We start from the raw sequence: 21,999 nt of genomic DNA on the forward strand, positions 1-21,999 counted from the left end.
CTGATTTAGTAATGAGGTTTCGGGGCAGCGGTAATTACATTCCTTGTGCTGTATCCACGCTGCCACTTCGCTGCTCTGATGTCTCTTCACATTTGGGTAGGATCTCTGATGTGCATGGCGTGCTGAGCCTCTCTGGATGAGCTAATTGAATAGTTCTTCTTTGCACCAGTGTAGCCCTTGGGCACCCCCACCTTGCCACTTGCTGGAAGAGCAACTCAGCTGAGAATCCAGCCAGACCCCTCCCTTCCGGAACACTGTGACTCACAGCTGATTTATATGAAATGGGGCTTGTGTGTGTGTTTGTTTGTTTGATAGCTCTCTGATTCCCTTCTAGCATGGAGTGAACCAAGGGATCCGAGTGTGGATTCTCCCTCCTTCACCCCATCAGCTACACTCTAGTAATAGCCGCTTTCAGCCCATGAGAGAGAGCTCTCCCATCGATGGAATGAATCCACCCCCAATGAGCAGCGGCCGGTAGCCATGTCAGCTGGAGAAGTGCTCCTGCCAACATAGTGCTGTCCACACCGGCGCTTCGGTCGGTGTAACTTATGTCGCGCGGGGGGGTGGTAGTGTAGATGCAGCCTAAGACATGTCCTGAGGTTGAGGTCACCTCCCTGAGAAACGACTAAGGGAACAGTTAGACCATCAGAGTGGGAATGCTAAAGGTTTCTCCCCCCCTGCCCCCACATTCTCCTTTTCTTTCCTGTTTTCAGAACTGCACCTGGAAGAACTAGCCAAAAGGGTATAGGAAAACACAGTAAGGACAGGAGATAAGCCAAAGGCTGATCTTACAAACAAATGTGAGAGAGGCCCATATAATCCTAATGGATGATCCCATTCATTGCCTGAGAAAAACACCTCCACTACCTATGACATACTCCTAAGCAATGCATGATAGCCAATAACACAACAGACGGGCCACAAACTTCAGTATGAGGCTGGGTGGTGGCCCTGGATCAGGGTAAGGATTGAAGCCAGTAGGTGACCCCGGTGAATGGGTTAAGGTCAGGGCCGTTGACGGGGGGGGGGCAAAGGGGGCAATTGCCCAGGGGCCTGGGCAATTTAAAAGGGCCTGGGGAGCCCCAGGCCCTTTTAAACAACCCAGGAGGGCCACAAGGCTCCTAAACGCACATGACTGCACTGACCAATCGTGCCAGCCTGCGGGGCCTCCCAAAGCGCAGGGCCCGGAGCGGTCGCACCTGCCTAGGAGTGACAGGTCCTGGAAGTGACGGATTCGTCACTTCTGCCCCGGGCTCCCCACCAGGGATTGGGGGCCCGGAATTTCTGTCAGCGGGCCTAGTTAAGGTTGGGGCCAGTAGAGGATCTTGGGCTAGAGCAGTTCTTAATTTGTGCCCGAGTTCATAGCGCCGGCACCTCTGGACTTGCTGCGTCAGGTATGCAAGTAAAAATATTGCTTGAGCCCCGGCACCTCTTTCATTACAAATTAAGCACTGGGCTGTGGTTCAGTTTGGGGGCTGCAGAGGGCACCAAACTGGGGTTAGGATTGGGGCCAGTTTTGGGCCCCGGGCTAAGGTTAGGATTGCAGCTGGCTGGGGCCCCAGGTCAAGGTTAGGGCTAGAGCTGGCTGGGGTCCTGGGCTCGTTAGGATTGGGGCCTGCACAGGGTCCAACTCCGGGTAAGGGCTAGACCCCTAGTGGGGTTTGAAAGTGCTCAGCACCTCACAGGATCAGTCCCAGAGTGCTGCGCAAAGAGCTCTTTGTCCTTGTTTGGTTCGAGTCGGGGATGTTTGCCTCTTCAGCACAGGCGTTACCCTACCGTCCTCATGGGAAGACAACAATCCTCCCCAAGGCGGCCAGCAGACAACAGCTGAGAATGAGGCTAACACATTTAGCCGGAGGATCAGCATTATTATTATTTTTTTTAATGATTCATAAATGCAAAAACCGTCTTAGAGTCTCTCGGGTCAGATCTTAATATAACCATGGGCAGGGTTTGCCTTTCGCGATGCGAACGACCCCCCAAAGCAGCATCCAGCATGTGTCAGTTTGCTGCACCCCAGTGAAGGTAACAGGCAGCATGTGAAAGGCAGCTCCCGGTTGCCCCAGGGCTTGCCGGGACAGGCTGGCTTGAACAGCAAAGCCCTGCTGTTCGCAGGCTGAGACTGTAAATCAATCAAACGTTCTTTTGGCCCACTTGGCTTTGCAGTTCTCCCTATCTTCTCCTTTACCTTGCTCTTTGCGGGCTGGAGTCTGCAGGAAGAAGTACTCTGTCTTATACGGCTTTGCACCCTCGGGATACGTCTACACGGCAAAAAACCTGCCGCATCAGCAAGCTTCAGAGTCTGGGGCAACTGGCTCCGGCTCATGCTACAGGGCTAAAAACAGCAACATAGATATTCCCGCTCGGGCCGGAGCCCAGGCCCTGAAACCCAGTGAGGGTCAGGTCTCTTGGCTCGGAGTGGAACGTCTGCACTGCTGTTTTTAGCCCCTTAGCGCAAACTGACCGGAGCTGTGTGACTCGCTGCCGCGAGGATCTTTTGCCCATCACCATAACAGCTGGGCGCCACACCAGTGCCAATGGATTTAGCCTCACAACACCCTAGTGAGGTGGGGCCGTGCTATTATCCCCATTGTGCAGATGGGAAAGTCTGTGAGAGAACAGGCACTTGAATCCATGTCCCCCATGTCCTAGGCTAGTGCTCTAACCATTGGGCATCCTTCCTCTCTCCCATTTGACATCAGTACCTTTCAGAGGGGGCTACCTAACACCTGCCTCCAAAGTCACTCATTTTGAGTGGCGTAGGGTGGTATTATTTAGAGTGCTCAGGGCAGGGCCCATGTATTTTATTTTCTGTAAAGCACCATTAAAACAAATACTTTTTCTATAATATATAAATAATAACAATAAGTGAGTGGAAAAGTTGGTCCAGTACAGCCAGGGTCATTATAATGGAGTTTATAAAATGTAATATGAGAGAGAGAGAGAGAGAGAGAGTGTGTGTGTGTGTGCGCGCGCGCGCCCTCTGCTGGGTAAAATCTGAACGGCTCAACTCTGTGACATAGGCCCTATACTGCTAAGAAGCAATGGCCATTCTCCTTTAGTTCAAGTAGTATTTATTATTAATTATTATTATTTGTACTCATAATTCACTAGTGCCCAGAGGCCCCCCGTCATATTTCAGGACCTGATCCTGCAGCCATTAGGGAACCAAAATGCCCACTGTCCTCAAAGGAGTTTTGTCTGAATAGGGACTGCAGCCCTAAGTCAGAATTTCAGATCATTGATAACATTATCAGGTGCCTGCAGAGTCACAAACTCCACCCACACAGACCTGTTCTGAACCTGTCTCCAGCTGCATTTGGCATGTTGACTGAATCACTGGGTTATTGCTAGTCGATCTCCTCCGGGCCAGGGAGGAGTTTTCAATTTGCTGGGAAAAGCAGGGGAATAAGGACTCGTAGGAAGGTCTGTAGATGTCATCTCCCATCCCTGCCACCCCCCTGGCCCCAATCCCCAAGGCCATGGTGCAATCTGGGGCATTTCAAACTGTGCTCTTTCCAAGTACTTGTATAGTAAGGATAAAAGTCACCTCCGGCTGGGGTGCTTTGGAAGCATTCAGAGAGTGGAGCAAACCTCCAACGTCAGGAACATCCCGCATCTCCCTTTGAATTCCACCAGTGCACATGGTAAAGATCTGGGAGTGTGAAGGATGTGCTGCTGTCTAAGGGCCGGGTCTTGCACACCCTCAACTCCCACTGACGTCAACGAGGGCAGTCAGCCTCTTCCAGGTCTGGGCCTGTATTACTAAAAAAACATTCTGCATGTGGGGCTCCCTAATAGCTGAGCCAGCATCTCTGAAGTCAGAGGGAAACATTCTGCCGATTTTCATGGGAGATGGATTTGACCCCAAATGTTTGCTGATTCTGGCCTCTTGGTTGGATGAGCTTGTGCCTGTTTATGATTAACCAGCTTGGCCTATAACCTCATGGGGAGGTGTGACTATTTTTTTGCAACCTAGCTCCCACACATGGATAATACAGACCTTTATGTCTAATAGATCAGGATGAATAATTCACAGTCAGTAATTTATCTAATGAATTTCACTCCTCTCGCGGTCTCTAGACAGATTGTTCAGGAGTCACTTATAACTTCCACTCATCGTTTGAAATTATTCACCGAATACGCTCGGCAAATAAGTCACACTCTGTAGTTCATTCTTGAGCAGTTCATCGCAACCACTCGATATTGAAAATTCAAGATGGATTAGTTAATTCTGATTGGACATACAGATCATGTGGTACCATTTCTGTTCCCTGATTGGATGAATCAGATTTTCAGTGTGAATGCTCACCATTGCAAATTCAAAATTTGCTTTCTCCATTTCCCTAATATTTGCCTCAAATTTGCTGTTTCTGCAAACATTTCTGCCAGCAAACTCACTCCTTAGTATACTCACCTAAGTAAACACAAAACCCCTTGATGGGGGATACTACTCATGCTCCACCCACAAGAGTCGTCAGATGCTTCTATTGAAACACCCAGCAGTGCAGGAGGTAGCAAAGTTGACATTGAAGTGGTCATCATTAGACTTCAGAGTCAACATGCCACTGCAATATGACTGGGGGGCAGTTGCCAAACTTGCCACCTCCTAGAGCAGTTGGGTGAAATTCAGTCCTGGCGTAAGCAGTTGCAACTCCACAACAGATGCCATTGTTTGTCTGCCTGCAGACTCAGGCAGACAGCTCAGATTCACAAGTTTTTCATCACAAATGTAAGGACTAAAAACTATTTTCAAGTGGAAGCTTAACTGGGTCAAAACTGATAGCGCCACTTGAGAAGTAGGGGCACAGCTGGCACTCCAAGTATCATTGAGCCGGACTCCTGCTTTTCACTGGTCAGCTACCCTCACTGGTGAAATCCTTACCCGTCACCTGGCAGGAAAGAGACGGCTGAAGTTGTGCCTTTGAAGGAAAAATTCATTAGGCAGCTGTTCTATTTCAGCCCCTGGTCCCTGGACTCATGCAGTTGAGTTGGTAAGATGCCCTATAAGGAGAAGAAAGGGAAGGAGAATTCCCCAAGAAACAGGGCATTAATTGATCTCTCCTGCGGGACATGAACGTTGGCCAATCAGGTTTGCAATGGTGTGGCCAGCTGAGTTTGTGTCTCATTAATGCGCTGTTCTTTTTTTTAAAGGAAATGCTGGCTCAGGCCCTTTGGGTGGGTATAAGAGAAGCTGGCCAGCCCCTTGTAAACACGCAAGGTCTTCCAGCACTCTCAGTGGTAGGTACTTGCTATGTGTGACGGTCGGGAAGAGGTGTATTGGGGAGCTCTGCTGTGATTCATGCAGCCGTACTGGGCAGGAATTGAAAGTGGAGGCGGGGGAGGGAATAATGTCAGGCTATAAGAAGCAATAGCTACCCCTCTAACTTACCCAGCATGGATTTGTTTTCATTGTGTTTTATGCCAGAGAGACTTTGAACTCACAGATAGTTTTATATTATAGTTGTTACATCAACGGAAACCTTGGAAAACTAAACCTCAGAATTTTAAAAAGCGAGAGCCTGCTCTGAAAACCCGTTGACGATAATGAGGAGAGTCCTTTAGAGAGGCAGTTTGATCAAATACATTAGAACAGCGAAAGTAACCTCCTTGCACTGTACTTGTTTTTAATCATCGACTTAATTTAAGACATCAGTGGGGGGTGTTATTCAGTGGCTAGACCGGAGAGGGGTGTTCCAGGGCTTCTGTGCCAGCTGCGCCACTTATCATGTGACCTTTGGCAAGACCTTTGCGCCCTTTTTCAAAAATGTCCCCGGTTTCTGGATGCCTCTGTTTTGGGGTCCCAAAATAAGACTCTCAGGGGCTGATTTCAGAGGAGCTTCAGGTAGAAAGGCAGGCGGCCAGAAATATCCGATTTTAGATGCCTCATGTTGGCCTCTCAGAAACCAAGGCAACCCCAAATTGATGGACACTTTTGAAGATTTAGGCCATTCCTCAGTTTCCCCATCTATAAAATAGTATCTCCCAGGGATAGTGAAGCTTACTGAATTGAAATCTGTAAAGGGCTTTGAGAGCCGCAGCTAAGGGGCACTGGATGACCGAAGTGTATGCTATTTGTATTTACATGCGTGTATGTTTAGTGGTAGTCTAGTGCAATGTACCTTTCAATCTAATCGGTTACTAATATGCTTTAAAGATCCAGCGTCCAAGTTCTGCTCCCGTGTCTTTATTCATGTGTAATGTTACTTAGTTCACTAGTGAGTCTGTTGATTTCAGTGGGATTGCTGATGGCGTAGGGAGAACAAGGGAGAGCAGAATCCGGCTCTAAATAACTCTTGCAAACCTGGGAATAATAATAGTCAAATTTAGCTACACAGAGCGCAAAGGAAAATGTTTGCTGATACTCCCTCACTGAACCTCCTTTATCTCTGCCTGCTTGACCAGCAGGTGAGGTATACAGAAGAAACTTCTTCCTTCATGCTCTGTGGGTGAAATTCATCCACTGAAATCAGTGGCGTTACACCATGAATTCATTTGGCCCCCATAGCCTCCCTTATCGCTTCCAGTGCCTGGAGGAGCAGTACTGCATCTTGGGTTTTTTTAGACCCTCAAGATCTTAAGTGGGCATCAGGGAAATTGAGATCCCCAGAGGGACCCCAACCAAGATCTCTCTCCGTGTAGTGCCAATCTATTCTGAGAGCAACAGGCTGCGGCCCAAGCAGCATCTTCTAAATGGAGCAACAGCTGGCAACCAGAGTCATCTGCCCTTCCCCTTGGGATTCCTCCCCGTCAGCCAAGACTGGCTTGTCTAACCAGGCAGTTACTTCTGCTGCGACACCACAGCTCAATATTGCAGTGAACACTGTTCTGGGTCATGCACCCGCTGCCCCAGGGAGTCAAGGGAGCTGCAGTGGTGGAACAGAGGGTAGCGCTTGGTGACAAGAGCATCAGGGGTCAGGTCTGTGATGTCTCCTGGAGGAACAGCCCGGAAGGCACAGACCAGCCTTTAAGCAGCTCGCATCCTGGACTGCACTGCTAGGGCTAATGCATTCCCTGGGGTAAGGGAGGGAAGCTTTGGGGTCTGATTTCTGGCTGCCGATGGGCCGTTCCGCAGCCCAGAGCCCACACAGAGTCTCCGTAGTGCTCAGCATTATGGAGATGCCACTGACACTGCCTGCCCCCAGATGTGCCCCAACATACCACCAAATTTGGGGCTTGCAAGCACTCTTGGTGGCCCTACGCACGGCCTGCACTGGGGAATTCTCCCCTTGCCGCAGGCCAGGGGCTCTTGCGGAACGTCTACGTTGCAGTTAGACACCCATGCATAGCTCCCCGACCCACCCCAGCTCACCTCCGCCTCCGCTCCGTCTCCACCTCCTCCCCTGAGCTGCGTCCTGCTTCTCCCCCCTCCCTCCCAGCGAGGGGGAACGCGGCGCGCTTGGGGGAGGAGGCATGGTGGGGCGGGGATTTGGGGAGGGGTCCAATAAGGGCAGAGAGGGGCCGAGTTAGGGTGGGGACTTTGGGGCAGGGGTGGAGTCAGGGTGGGGGCGGGGGCGCGAGCTCCCACAGGTGCAGAAAAAAGTTGGCACCTGTGCACCCACGGCTGGCCCATAACAGCTGACACTGGCTCGTGTGGCTCGGGCTAAGAGCCTGTTTAATTGCAGCACAGACATTTGGGCTCGGGCTACAACTCGAGCTCTGGGACCCTCTCACCTCACAGGGTCCTAGAGCCTGGGCTCCAAGCCAAGCCGGAACGTCTACACTACAATTAAACAGCCCCTTCCTTAGCCCCCGAGCCCCGCAAGCCCGAGTCCGCTGGCACAGGCTAGCTGCAGGTTTTTCATTGCAGTGTAGACCTACCGTTGGGGCTTACAGGGTTTAAGGGGTGTGGGAGAAATCACCTCTCACTTTCTAGCCTCCCTCTTGATAACAATCCTCCAGTTTTGGGGCATCCCAGTCTCTCACTATGTGCCGTGATGGGGCCCTATTGAATTCACAGGGGGTTACTGTAGCCTGTGGGGGACAGAATAGGGCCCCAGGATTCCCCACACTGCTCCTTGCCAGATTCTCTGTTCTCCCCCTTTTCACAGCCTTGCAGGAAGCACTGCTCCCCATCTCTTTTCCTTCCGGTTTCACCCTCTGCCTGACCTGAAGCCAAGATGCCTGGTGGCTACAAAGGCGAGTGCGGGGACGATATTGACCCCATGCCATTCCTGAACCCTCCCGAGAAGGAGAAGCTGGAGGCCATGAACAAGCCCTATGACATCAAGAAGTCGTGCTGGGTCAAGGATGAGAAGGAGGGTTTCGTTGCCGGGGAGATCCAGTCTGACAAGGGTGACCAAGTCATTGTGAAGACTGTGACCAACCAGGTACGGTCGGCTCTGTGAGTTGGATGTGAGAATGACAGCAGCTCCCGCTGGGTCACTGTCCTAACACTGCAGCTGCATCACCAGTGTAAGCCTCTAGATTTCAGGGCCTGGTTTCTCCCTCCTCCCTCTATGGGGCAGAGGCTTAAAATCAATGGAAATCCATTGTATTCTCTGGTGAGAGGAGAAGGAACCAGGCCCAGGGGTTAACTGACCACATAAGATTAGCCCTGAAGCCAAGCGATGCTAGTAAGGATTACTCACGTGAGTAAAGCTTTGCAGGATCAAAACATCGTTAGTCTGAAGCCTCTAGCCTCAGGCAGGCTGAAAGTGGCAGTGGCTGCCTGGCCGGGCTTGAAGGAGAGCTTTGCCGTTTGCTTTGCAGCTCTCTCTTTCTGCCCATAGTTTCGTGGGAAGGACGCTCGTTAACAGTCCGAGCATTTTCCACACAAAGCCTCCAGAGTTTGATCTGATTAGAATGTCCCCATGCTGGATTGGCAGCCTGGGTGAGTGAAGCCTGCTATCCCCAGAGCAGGCATGGCATGGCGAGCAGCAATCCACGCACCCGCCTCCCTGCCCTGCTGATGTGCCTTTGGCCTGACCTGGAAGTTCAGTGTCCATGGGCCATTCAGGCCTGGGCCCTCTCTGCAGAGCCTGCCAACAAGGTGCTGTTGACAATGAGTGCAGGAGGGGTTGAGATATGGCTGGGTGTCCATGGAAACCATCAAACTCATCTCACATAGCATCTGATGGGTGCTCACTGGCCTAACACCTTTCAGTGGCTATTGAAAGAGGCAGGATTGAACCCAGGGACCATAGGGCGTAAGGCTCTATTTCCCATTTACCAGTTACCTCGAACTCTGGCTCAAATATTCTGATGGCGACAGAATGCAGACTGACCCCACTTACATATTGCTTCCCTAACCCCCCAGACCGTCACCGTGAAGAAGGATGATATCCAGCAGATGAACCCACCGAAGTTCTACCAGGTCAGCGACATGGCCAACATGACCTTCCTGAACGAGGCCAGCGTCTTGGACAATCTGCGGCAGCGTTACAGCCACATGAGGATCTATGTAAGTGGAAGGCTCGCAGGGGAACGCCGAGTAGCGTGTGGTGATGAACATGCCAGTGCCAGGCACTAGTGGGTCAGAAATAGTCGTTGACACCAATTCAGAGGCCCAGATCCAGAGCTGAGTTACTTCAGTGTAAATCTGGAGGCACTTTCTTCTTTCTGAGTTCCACCCCATTCAAACCCTTCTCCAGGCCTGCTTGGCTCTCACCTGTTTAAAACAGATGATGGCATGTGAGGCAGCCTGGATTCTCACCCTCGCTCTGCCTCTGTATGAAATCGGCCAAGCCAATTCACCACTCTGGGCCTCAGTTTCCCCATCTGTAAAACAAGGACAATGAATGACGCTGCCCTACAGGTGTTGGAAGCACTAATTCATGATTGTAAAGCCCTCTGAGATCCCTGAGTGCAGGGTGCTAGATGAGTGTCAGGCGTTAGAGAGACCTGAAGTATCACCTGAGGCTGCACAATAAACTAGCTCTGTGCTTCCCATTGTGCCCAGAGCAAACTGGTTTTCCTCATGTTGGCTGGTTTGTCTTCTCTTTCTCACCCTCCAGACGTACTCTGGTTTGTTCTGCGTGACCATCAACCCCTACAAGTGGCTGCCAATCTACGGAGCCCGGGTGGCCCAGATGTACAAGGGCAGGAAGCGTACTGAGATGCCCCCTCATCTCTTCTCCATCTCAGACAATGCCTACCATGACATGCTCCAGGGTGAGTGTGAAGGGCAAACTGGCTTCCCTATCCCCCCGGAGCCTCTATCCTTGTTCATCCCAACCACGGCTGCCCCCGGAGATCCCACTGGGGCGGGATGAGCTTGCCCCAGCAGTGAAAGTTGCTGCAAAATTGGGCTTCACATGAAGTTTTGGGAGGGGAGAGACTAGCTAGATCCCTCCCTCCCCCCGAATCCAGGGCTCTGATGCCACAGAGCCCCCACATGGAAGGGCTCCTGCAGAGCATGTTCTGAATGACACTTGCCCCTTCCTTGCCAATACCCCTGGGCTAGGCTTCCCTGTGTGGATGGAAGAGGAAGGGTACGTCTGGGGGCAGAGGGGCAGGGACCAAGGGCGCTATCCCTAGGGATAGCCTGCAGGGCTGGCACTTTGTTCCTAGGGGATTGTGGAGAGCCTCGTTAACCCTGGCCTTGTCCTGTTTGTTGTTCCCCCACAGACCGTGAAAACCAGTCTATGCTGATTACGTAAGTATTCCTTGGGAGTCTTCAGCTGGTCATCTCCGCTGAGCGAGAGGGGAACGGGGCGCAGGGAGAAGAGGTGGAATTAGGTCTCGGAGGGAGAGCTGTCCGGTGGTTAGAGCAAGGGCTGGCAGTCAGGATGCCCCGGTTCTGTTCTTGACTGTCACGGACTAAGGCCCCAATTGTCCTTAGGTGTGTGGGGAGCAAGGGGGACAGGAGCCTTTCCCCACACTTGCGTGCCCTGTGCGAGGATCAGCTGCAAATGCCATCCCTGGACTTGGAGGGGGGGGCGGCGCGGAATGTAGAGACTGTTCCCCTGATGCACCCCTGCGGGCTCTGTTAATATTTCTGCTGATCCTCTGCAGGTTTAGTGCAGGCAAGATACACATTCCCCCGCTCCCCCCAGTCTGCCCCCTTCCCATGCACAGATCGGTGAGCTCGGAGTCTCTCTGCGGTGTCCAGGATATAATGCAGCAAACTGGGATGATTCCCACCTTCCCAGCATGGACACTGTAGATAAGTGACACTCCAGATTGCCCTCTCATGGCCTGGAATGGTCCTGCAGGGACCCTGCCTCAGTTTCCCTCTGAGTTCTGAGAATAATACACTTCTACCCAGCGTCTTCCAGAACAATATTACACACACACACACACCTTGAGCTAATTTATCAGTCTCTTGATCCTTCCCAGGTGGGTCTAATAACCCCAAGCCCCTATCTGCGAGAGAGGGGAGCTTTGCTCCCTCCCACCCCTCACTCTACAAGGCTCCAGGTCTCAGACCCTTAAAGGAACAGTGCTCTTGGATGGCCCTAGATCTTTCCTCTGCCTCCTCAAGCTACTTCTCCGGGCTGTAAAGGCCGGAAACCCGTTACAGCCACAGGCCGCTGCCAGCACACAGTATGGGCCATGTGTTGTAAAACTGTAGGGCAATGATGCCGATTTTGCATGAATGTAAAACTCCTCCTGATGACTCTTCTGGAAGTATCAACTGCAGGCCTGATTCTCCTCTCGCTTACATTGGCCTTACACCCTCCCTATTCTTGACTTTAATGAAGTTACTCCAATTTTGCCCTGGTGCAAGGGTCAAAGCAGAATCAGCCTCGGTGAGCTTTGTAAGTGACCGTTCACGTCACAGATGTCTTTCCCCAGGGCAACTGCCTTCAGTCTTTCCCTGCTCGTTCTTGGGAAGGTCAGTCCCCCCCAGAAAGGACTCGTGCCCGCAAACACATGCAGTAGAAGCAATGCTATTTCTCTCCTGACACCGACAGATCATTTCTTACCTTTTGCTTGTTTCTCTTTACCGACACCTTGTTTCTCTTGTTTGTTTTACTTAGCGGAGAATCCGGTGCCGGCAAGACTGAGAACACGAAAAAGGTCATTCAGTACTTTGCCAACATCGGCAGCACGGGCAAGCAGGCTCTTGACGGGAAGGTAAGACGCAGGAACGTGGGCGTACTGTCACAACAGTCATTCAGCTACCCTTGGGAGTTCCCTGGAAGAAACTATTCTTTAAAGAGCTGCAGGAAATGTTTGCAACCAAACTCCAAAGTCTTTTGTGTTTAGATTCCGAGGCCAGAAGGAACCACTGTGACCATCTAGTGTGACCTCCTGTATAACACAGGCCACAGAATTTCCCCAAAATAATCTGCCTTTTCTTGTGCAGGGATCCCTGGAAGATCAAATCATCCAGGCTAATCCAGTCCTGGAGGCTTTTGGAAATGCCAAAACTACCAGGAACAACAATTCCTCGCGTTTTGTAAGTACCAGCCTCTCTCCTGACTTCAGTTTCGTTGGGTGGGGGGGTTATGTCAATGATGCAACCCAAAAGTGTTCACAGAGGAAGAAGCCTCTCTAGGAGTAACGATAATAAGAAGGATGTATTTAGCACTTTGCATTTCCAAAAGACCATGCACGCATTAATTACCCTGCATTTGCTAACATTCCAAATCAAGCTTCATTGCATCCACGTTCACTAAAACAGGCACAAAAATAGAAAATCAAACATTGCCAGAAGCTAGGAATGGGCGACAGGGGATGGATCACTTGATGATTCCCTGTTCTGTTCATTCCCTCTGGGGCACATGGCATTAGCCACTGTCAGAAGACAGGATACTGGGCTAGATGGACCTTTGGTCTGACCCAGTATGGCCCTTCTTATGTACAGTAAGAAATACACATTCATATTAATGATCCACTGTATTACTGACCCTTAGTGCTTAGAGATCAAATTCAAAATGCTTTGCAAAGGTTAGCAAATGAACCCACAGACCATCCCTGTGAAGTAAGTGAGTATCATTCATGCCTTCTAATTGACTGGGAAATCGAGGCATGGAGATTTTTTTAATTCAGGAAATCTCTGAAGCACGTGCTTACGTCCCCCTGGAAGTCAATGGGGTAAATGCTAAAATACTTTTCTGAATCAGGGCCAAAGAGCTTTGTCAAAGTCTCATAGCAGGTGCGTGAGAGTGTTCTAGGGTTACCATACGTCCGGATTTTCCCGGACATGTCCGGCTTTTGGGGGCTCAAATCCCCGTCCGGGGGGAAATCCCCAAAAGCCGGGCATGTCCGGGAAAATCGGGAGGTCAGCCGGGCCCGCGGGGAGCCGGGCCGGCGGGGAGCCGGGTGAGCCGGGCCCGCGGGGAGCCGGGTCGGCGGGGAGCCGGGTCAGCCGGGCCCGCGGGGAGCCGGGCCGGCGGGGAGCCGGGTCAGCCGGGCCGGCGGGGAGCCGGGCCGGCGGGGAGCCGGTCAGCTGGGCCGGCGGGGAGCCGGGTCAGCCGGGCCGGCGGGGAGCCGGGCCGGCGGGGAGCCGGGTCAGCCGGGCCGGCGGGGAGCCGGGCTGGCGGGGAGCCGGGCCTGCGGGGAGCCGGGCCGGCGGGGAGCCGGGGGAGCCGGGCCTGCGGGGAGCCGGGCCGGCGGGGAGCCGGGTCAGCCGGGCCGGCGGGGAGCCGGGCCAGCGGGGAGCCGGGTCAGCCGGGCCTGCGGGGAGCCGGGCCCGCGGGGAGCCGGGTCAGCCGGGCCGACGGGGAGCCGGGTCAGCCGGGCCGACAGGGAGCCGGGCCGGCGGGGAGCCGGGTCGGCCGGGCCGGCGGGGAGCCGGGCCTGCGGGGAGACGGGCCGGCGGGGAGCCGGGTCAGCCGGGCCGGCGGGGAGCCGGGTCAGCCGGGCCGGCGGGGAGCCGGGTCAGCCGGGCCGGCGGGGAGCCGGGTCAGCCGGGCCGGCGGGGAGCCGGGTCAGCCGGGCCGGCGGGGAGCCGGGCCGGCGGGGAGCCGGGTCGGCCGGGCCGGCGGGGAGCCGGGCCGGTGGGGAGCCGGTCAGCTGGGCCGGCGGGGAGCCGGGCCCGCGGGGCCGGGAGCCGGGGGGTGCGTCGGGCCGCCGGGGGCCGGCAGTGCTGGGCGGGCCGGGGGTGGTCGGCCGGGCCGGCACCCCAGGGCCCGAGCTGACCCAGGCTGGAAACGCCGGGGGGCCAGCCTGGGCCGCGCCTCCTCCCCCCACACCCTCCTTACCTGCTTCAGGCTTCCCGCGAATCAAATATTCGCGGGAAGCAGGGGAGGGGGCGGAGACTTTGGGGAGGGGGCGGGGCTGGGCGGGGCTGGGGCGGGGCCGTGGGCCGTGGAGTGTCCTCCATTTGGAGGCACAAAATATGGTAACCCTAGAGTGTTCCTCGCTCCCATTCTTCTGTTGTGTGCACTATACAGCATTGCCTCAGCTGTAACAATAGGACAGTTTCTTTAAGCTATACTAAAATATCCAAGAACAAAGGGATTTTTAGAGATTTGATCTGTGAAAAGACTAATTGCTTCTCACTGACTTGCACATTTGCCCCAGCTGCACGGCCCCTGTGATCCCCCAGAATCTCTCAGCTACTCCCTGTTTTTAGTCAGATATCGCAATAAACGGCCTCCTCTTTCATTTTCTTATCCAGGGCAAATTTATCCGAATTCACTTCGGTACCACAGGCAAACTGGCTGGGGCTGACATTGAGAGCTGTAAGTAGCCACATGAATTTTGTCATTTACTTCCCCCTGGGTCTCATCCAAAGGCCATGGGAATGAGTGGGAAAACTCCCATTGACATCAGGGTGGCCCATGGGTCAGGGTCTATATTGTATGGCCATCTACTGCACCAGGGCAAAGCTGGAGTTAATTCCATTAACTTGATTGATTTGCTCTGGTGTAAACAAAACCAGAATCTGGTCTCTGGTGAAAAGACCTGCTACAGTTACTTGTATTCATCATCATCATCAGGACAATGGCATGACTGTGGTATACTTAGGATTCTAAAAATAGCTTTCTAGGAATGTGCATTGTTCTTTGTTTGCACACATGCATTTAAAACAAAACTTAGAACCACATATCCCAGCACTCCATGCATAGAGACCCCGGCGGGTTTCCTGGCTAGGGAATTTGAGAGAGCAGAAGAAAGAGAGAGAGGAAACATATGGATTGCTGTTTTTTTTCCTGGGGGATTCTCTATATCTGCTACTTGCAACTGGTCCCTGCTTTGCAGTCCTCTCTGGAGGTCATAGGTTGCAGTCACCTCTTTTTTTGGACAAGGAGGTGTAGATATCCTCCGAGTCAATCAGAACTGCAGCCTAACTGGCTGTTGAACAATAGAAGAAGCTTCTTCCCCCAACGACTTCTTTGCAAATGGCTGAATTTCCTGCCTCTGCATCATTTGCAAGTTGCAGCCTCAGCTGGTGTGACCAAGAGAGTAAGAGACCAGAATCAAACGTAAGTCTCCTTCACGTCAGCGAGAAACAGCACCGTTGGGCCAATGCACATGGGCATAGGACATGATGACAGGGCACAGGGAGTCTTTTCTATGGCTCTTTTTAGAGAGGAAGAGCATCTCAGAGATGATTAGTAGTTTAATCATATATGCAATAAATTGACTTTTCATAACATCCTTTGAAATGGAAAGAGCTTTGGGGCAGTTGCGTATCTGGAGATTAGAGCGGGACTCTGAGAACCAGAAATCCTGGCTTCCTGGGACCCAGCATTGACTTTTGACCCTGGATAAACAACAAGGAGTCCTTGTGGCATCTTAAAGACTAACAAATTTATTTGGGCATAAGCTTTCATGGGCTAGAACCCACTTCATCAGATGCATGAAGTGGAAAATACAGGAACAGGTATAAACACATGAAAGGATGGGAGTTGCCTTACCAAGTGTGAGGTTAGTCTCACTTATCCCTGGATAAGTGACTTCATCTCTTGCCTCACCCATTTGGAAAATAATTATAATAAAACGGATCTAACTGGGAATGTTGTGAAGCTTATAAAGTTCTTTGAGATCCTCAGCTGAAGGATGCTCTAGGAGTGCAAAGTATTATACAGTCATGCTGGATAGAGTGAATGGAGAAGGAATTTGCTTCCAAAGGATACTTACTGTACATGAAATTCTGGCTCCACTGAAATCAACAGAGCCAGGATTTCATGCTATACCTTTTACCTACGTCTGCAATCTTAACACAGGCCTGGGTTTACCAATGATCCCATCTCTATTTCAGATCTCCTAGAGAAGTCTCGTGTCATTTCCCAGCAGGCAGCTGAGAGAAGCTATCACATCTTCTACCAGATCCTCTCTAAGAAGAAGCCTGAACTGCTTGGTATGGCCCTTCTGTGTATATTCACTCTTCTTAACTCGGGCTTCCCTGATATGTCCTCCGTTTCCAGGATGAGAAATCTGTTCACCAAAGCTATGTTTATCAGTGGTTAAAGTAGGTTGACTCAAGAAGGCGACCTCCTACTGAAGCAGCTAAGGAGGAGGAGACCAGGGCGGGAGACCAGGACAGGGGGTGATGGGGACGTTGTATTTCCTTTTCTTTAACCCCTGTAACTGACTGGTCTAAGGTGTGCCACGTAAGGTCTCAGCTGATCTGATCAGGTTTGGTGTTAAGGTAATGAACATCAGGTGCAAACTGAAGCGATGGATTGCTAGAGCATGGAGATTGCTTATTTCCCTAGACATGGGGAAAACACTGAGGCTGAGGTTTTCAATGTTGCATAAGAGATTTGGGTGTCCAGTTCTCATTAATTTTAATGGGAATGGGGTGTCCACATCCCATAGGGGGTCTGAAAATCTCAGCCCTAAAGGAAGTCTCTCGGAAAGTGCTCCATTAGAAGTGGATCCCCGGGAAATGAAACTCCTTATTCCCTTCCCCATCTGAAGAGTTTTCCTTCTCCACCCATAGGTCCAGTGCAGGTACTGCTTTGTAACTGCGTTGCTGTCAGACCATGTAATTACCTTTTGGTTTGCCTCCTTCTGCAGAAACTTTGCTTCTGGCACCTGATCCCAAGAATTACCACTGGATAAGTCAGGGCGTAACTACAGTAGACAACATGGATGATGGGGAAGAGCTGCTTGTCACAGATGTAAGTCTGGAAAAATGAAGTGGGGGGGTAAAAAGGTCTGGCTAAACATGATGCTCCTCCATGATCTCAGTTCTCTCTAGAAATAAGTAATTAACTATTGCAGCAACTTACCTACGGATCTGATAGATTCTTCATCGCTCAGAGATTGGGATATCCTCTAGCTCAGGGGTAGGCGACCTATGGCACGGGTGCCGAAGGCGGCACGCGAGCTGATTTTCAGTGGCACTCACACTGCCCGGGTTCTGGCCACCGGTCCGGGGGGCTCTGCATTTTAATTTAATTTTAAGTGAAGCGTCTTAAACATTTTAAAAACCTTATTTACTTTACATACAACAATAGTTTAGTTCTATATTAGACTTCTAGAAAGAGACCTTCTAAAAACGTTAAAATGTATGACTGGCACGCGAAACCTTAAATGAGAGTGAACAAATGAAGACTCGGCACACCACGTCTGAACGGTTGCCGAGCCCTGCTCAACCAGAAATTCTGGGCTTGATGCAGGAGGTCCTGGGTGAAAGTTTATGAGTTGTATTATTACAGACATCAAACTAGATTAATTATAATGGTCTTTTCTAGCCATAACACCTATAAATCTGTAAACTTTGGTGCATATCGTGGGGTAAAGCCTGCTTACCTCCCTCACATGCATAGTTTCATTGGACTTCTTGCACGTGGAAGGCTAGCAGGTTTTGAGCCTCTCTCTGTTCTTTGATGACTGTTCTCATACATAAGGCAATCTGGCTTTGGAAAGGGCTTATTAGGAATCCTTGCTCCTGACGGTGCTATTACAAGCACTGTTTCAGCTACACAGAGATCAGACTGTCTTCAGCTGCGCATGTTATAGTGCCACACGACCCTTTAGAAGAGCTAGGCTTCCCTCACTGTAAACGGGATGCTAGCTAGAGCAATTGCTTTAGGCAGTGTTTCCCAAACTAGGGCCGCCGCTTGTGTAGGGAAAGCCCCTGGTGGGCCGGGCCGGTTTGTTTACCTGCCGTGTCCGCAGGGTTGGCCGATCTTGGCTCCCACTGGCCACGGTTCGCCGCTCCAGGCCAATGGGGGCTGCTGGAAGCAGTGCGGGCCGAGGGACGTACTGGCCGCCGCTTCCAGCAGCTCCCATTGGCCTGGAGCAGCAAACACGGTCAGTGGGAGCCGAGATCGGCCGGACCTGCGGACGCAGCAGGTAAACAAACTAGCCTGGCCCGCCAGGGGCTTTCCCTACACAAGCGGCATCCCAAGTTTGGGAAACACTGGCTTTAGGCCTAGAATAGGCCTCAGAAACATTCAATTTTCCCACTAGATTCACATCTTTGTACAGTCCGTTTTAAGTTCAGTTCTGTGATAGACTCACAAGACAGAGACGGGAAAAGGCCAATTAGGTCATCTAGTCCCTCGCCTTGCTGTTACTGTAGGGCTGTTTCCTACCAGTGTTTTGGCCAGACTAGTTTTGGGTGATAGGATCCCATCACTGCCCTTGGAAGACTCTGGTTGGTGACCTGGATTTCAGGAAATGTTGATAAGGGTTCCAAAAGGTCAGGTGCTACTGAGCCACATTCCTCTCTGGTGTGACTCTACCAGACCCAGTGGAGTTACACGAGCGATGGAAGCAGTGCCTTCTGTCTTCCATCAGGCTCTTTGTTTGCACGAGATTCAGGTTTCCGCCCAGTGTGGGGCGTTCAACCAGCCCTTTGTTTATTTGGTACAGAATGATGAAAAAGTTCCAAATTTGAAAATGATCTTTTTTATTTAGTGGCGCTTGGTGTTTTACAGGCTTCACTTCTTTAAATGAAACAGCTGAGATTCTCAGAGCCCTCTGAGGGGATCTTGATGCCCTACTCCCCTGAATTTTAAAAAGGGGGCTTTGAAAATGTCAGTGAATGCATTGGATTTAGCTCCTTATGTCATGAGATTGTTCAAATGACTACTGGCGAGGGGGCAGACCCTCAGCTGGCGTTAAGTGGTGGATTAGAGACAATCAGGCTACACTGATGTCCATCAGCTGAGGATCCGTCCCAAATAACTTCCCCAAAATGCTATCTAGAGCTAGTTCGAAGGGACCTCACTGGGCTGATCTTGATGGGCTGTGAAATGACTTTAGGTGTTTATAATAAGGAGAAGTCCTCCTGCTTAAGGTGCAGGTTTATATGTCCCTTCTGTGGGTCTCTTTCCCTGCGTCCAGGTGGCCTTTGATGTTCTAGGCTTCTTGCCAGAAGAGAAGCTTGGAGTTTACAAGCTGACGGGAGGCATCATGCACTTTGGCAACATGAAGTTCAGGCAGAAGGCAAGAGAGGAGCAGGCGGACGTAGACACCACCGAGGGTAGGTTGGGGGTCACTGCATTGAGTCAAAGTACGCCAAGGGAATCTACAGCTGAAACAAGAATAGATTTCTTTACTCAGCCAGTTCACTGATGTCCCAGAAAAGCTGCCCAAACCCAAGCATGTTTCCAAAGGATAAAAATGACCTTAAACAACCAACTGCATCTGAGTCGTTAAAGTGAGCAGATGTGCTACCGGGAGCTGCCATTCACCACTCCAAAGGGGTGTCAGGCCTAGACAGGTGATTGAGCATTCAGCAAAAGGCTTGATCGTTCCTCATAGACATCACCCTGCATTGTGGCTAGTATGGAGTCCTGGGGGAGCGGGCAGACAGTATGTCTCCCGGAGCACAAAGGCAGAGCACCCCCTGCTGTGTCTCTTTCTTGACTGGGCTCTACTCCTCCAACTCCAATATGGCTGGCCAGCTCTGCTGGCCAATGTGTGTCAGGGGACAAAACTATGGCCCCTCCCCACCCCTTGTGGAGTGCTGTGCTGCAGCGGTGAAGCAGTCTCTGGGCTCCCATAACCCCTTTCCAGAACCCAGAACCCCTTTCCAGAATATACTAAAAAACACAAACAGGAGATCAAGCAACATTCTGCCTCCCTTTAAGATTAACTACGTTCCTCTTGTCCTTTAACAGTGGCTGACAAAGTTGCCCACCTCATGGGTCTCAACTCTGGAGAGCTTCAGAAGGGCATCACCAGGCCCCGGGTGAAAGTGGGCAATGAGTTTGTGCAGAAAGGGCAGAACATGGAACAGTGCCACAACTCCATCGGCGCCCTGGGCAAGGCCGTCTATGACAAGATGTTCAAATGGATGGTGGTCAGAATCAACAAGACCTTAGACACCAAGATGCAGAGACAATTCTTCATTGGGGTGCTGGACATCGCTGGCTTTGAGATCTTTGAGGTACACAAAGCAAAAGACCCTCTCTCTGCAGTGGGACCCCTCTGTTTGTGAAAATATTTCCTTATCATCCTGCCCTCCTCCAAAATGTTACCTTCAGTATCCGTGAACATGCCAGCATAGTCAGTCGTCGTCCATTGGGACGGGTCACTAAATCCCGGGCACCAAACAGAGGTTGATACCCTGGCAGAAAACAACCATAGAGCGTGTGGGGGTTAAATAATGAGCAAATGACCACATTGGATCTCTCAGTTGCAGGAACCCAGCGACTGCTTTGCATTAGGGAAAGAAAGGTGCATGTTGTTTGGACATTCAGTTACCTAAGGCCAAATTTTGGTCGCATTTACACCACAGAGGGAATCTGAAATAACTCTGAAGTCAGTAGGGTTGCTCTAGACTGGCTCTGGAATAACGGAGATCAGAACGTGTCCCCGAGAGTGGATAATTTGCCTCTTGCCAGCAGCTGTGTTGTATTTGCAGCCTCTGGGGCGACATTTCAAAGGCCGATCAGTGAATGCTTTGCTTCCCCCCTACTCTCTGCAGTTCAACAGCTTTGAGCAGTTGTGCATCAACTTCACCAACGAGAAGCTGCAGCAGTTCTTCAACCACCACATGTTTGTGCTGGAGCAGGAGGAGTACAAGAGAGAGGGCATTGTGTGGGAGTTCATTGACTTTGGCATGGATTTGCAGGCTTGCATTGATCTCCTGGAAAAGGTAACTTTCCCTGCCCTGAAGGAGAGGAGCGGGGAGAGAATGATCTAGAACAGATGCAGAGAAGGGCTACTAGGATGGTTGGAGGAATGGAGAACTTAGCTCTGAGAGCAGACATACGGAGCTCGGCTTGTTTAGCCTAACCAAACAAAGGCTGAGGGGACCTATGACCAGGGCCGGGTCTAAGTTTTTTGCTGCCCCAGGCAAAAAAGAAGAGCGCCGCCTCGCCGTACCCGCCCCCCCGCGAACGCTGCCGAAATCCCTGCCCCCCAGCACCACGCAACCCGAAGCCCCGCCTCCCCAGCGCCATGCTGCCTGAAGCCCCGCCCCCTCCAAGCGCCGCGCCGGCCGAAGACCCCGCCCCTCCTCCAAGCGCTGCACCGCGCCAGCCCCCCCCCAAGACCTCGCCCCCCTGAGCACCATGCCGCCCAAAGCCCCGCCCCCCAACCACCACGCCACCCAAAGCCCCGCCTCCCCCGAGCACCATGCCGCCCAAAGCCCCACACCCACTCCAAGCACCACGCCGCCCAAAGCCCCGCCCCCGCAAGCACCGCCCGAAGCCCCCGCCCCCCCTCTGAGCACCGCGACACCCGAAGCCCCTGCCCCCCCTCCGAGCACGCCGCCCGAAGCCCTCGCCCCGCCTCCGAGCGCCGCACCGCCGAATAAAAAATAAATAAATAAATAAAAAATAAAAAATCGAGCACCGCCCTGCCCCAAGCACGTGCTTGGTCGGCTGGTGCCTGGAGCCGGCCTACGACTGCTCTGTATAAATACACCAGAGGGATAAGCACCAGGGAGGGAGAAGAGTTATTTCAGTTAAGGGCCAATGTTGGCGAAAGAACAAATGGATATAAACTGACCATCAACAAGTTTAGGCTTGAAATTAGACGAAGGTTTCTAACCATGAGAAGAGTGAAGTTCTGGAACAGCCTCCCCAGGGGAGCTGCCTTCCAAGACTGAGCTTGATAAGTTTATGCAGGGGAGGTATGATGAGACTGTCTACAATGGCATCCACGGCGGCTAGCAGCAAATACCTCCAATGGCCAGAGATGGGACACTAGATGGGGAGGGATCTGAGCTACTACAGTGAATTCTTTCAAGGG

At 51.9% G+C, this 21,999-nt stretch overlaps 1 protein-coding gene across 1 annotated transcript in view; it reads left to right on the forward strand.

Annotated features, from left to right (window-relative positions):
- Positions 1–5,138: 5,138 nt before the first annotated feature.
- The window catches only part of LOC101940344 (myosin-16), a 52,385-nt gene continuing 35,524 nt past the window's right edge, over positions 5,139–21,999 (forward strand). The window contains exons 1-13 of the mRNA XM_065559000.1: positions 5,139–5,241; positions 8,052–8,330; positions 9,260–9,403; positions 9,957–10,113; positions 10,570–10,597; positions 11,925–12,021; positions 12,254–12,346; positions 14,513–14,576; positions 16,100–16,198; positions 16,861–16,964; positions 19,141–19,279; positions 19,920–20,188; positions 20,729–20,899. Of these exons, the coding sequence (XP_065415072.1) occupies positions 8,121–8,330; positions 9,260–9,403; positions 9,957–10,113; positions 10,570–10,597; positions 11,925–12,021; positions 12,254–12,346; positions 14,513–14,576; positions 16,100–16,198; positions 16,861–16,964; positions 19,141–19,279; positions 19,920–20,188; positions 20,729–20,899 (1,575 nt within the window). The 5' untranslated portion in view covers positions 5,139–5,241; positions 8,052–8,120. The remainder of the gene's footprint in view (positions 5,242–8,051; positions 8,331–9,259; positions 9,404–9,956; positions 10,114–10,569; positions 10,598–11,924; positions 12,022–12,253; positions 12,347–14,512; positions 14,577–16,099; positions 16,199–16,860; positions 16,965–19,140; positions 19,280–19,919; positions 20,189–20,728; positions 20,900–21,999) is intronic.

The sequence above is a fragment of the Chrysemys picta genome, chromosome 10, assembly GCF_011386835.1.
Source record: "Chrysemys picta bellii isolate R12L10 chromosome 10, ASM1138683v2, whole genome shotgun sequence".
Classification (NCBI taxonomy): Eukaryota; Metazoa; Chordata; order Testudines; family Emydidae; genus Chrysemys; species Chrysemys picta.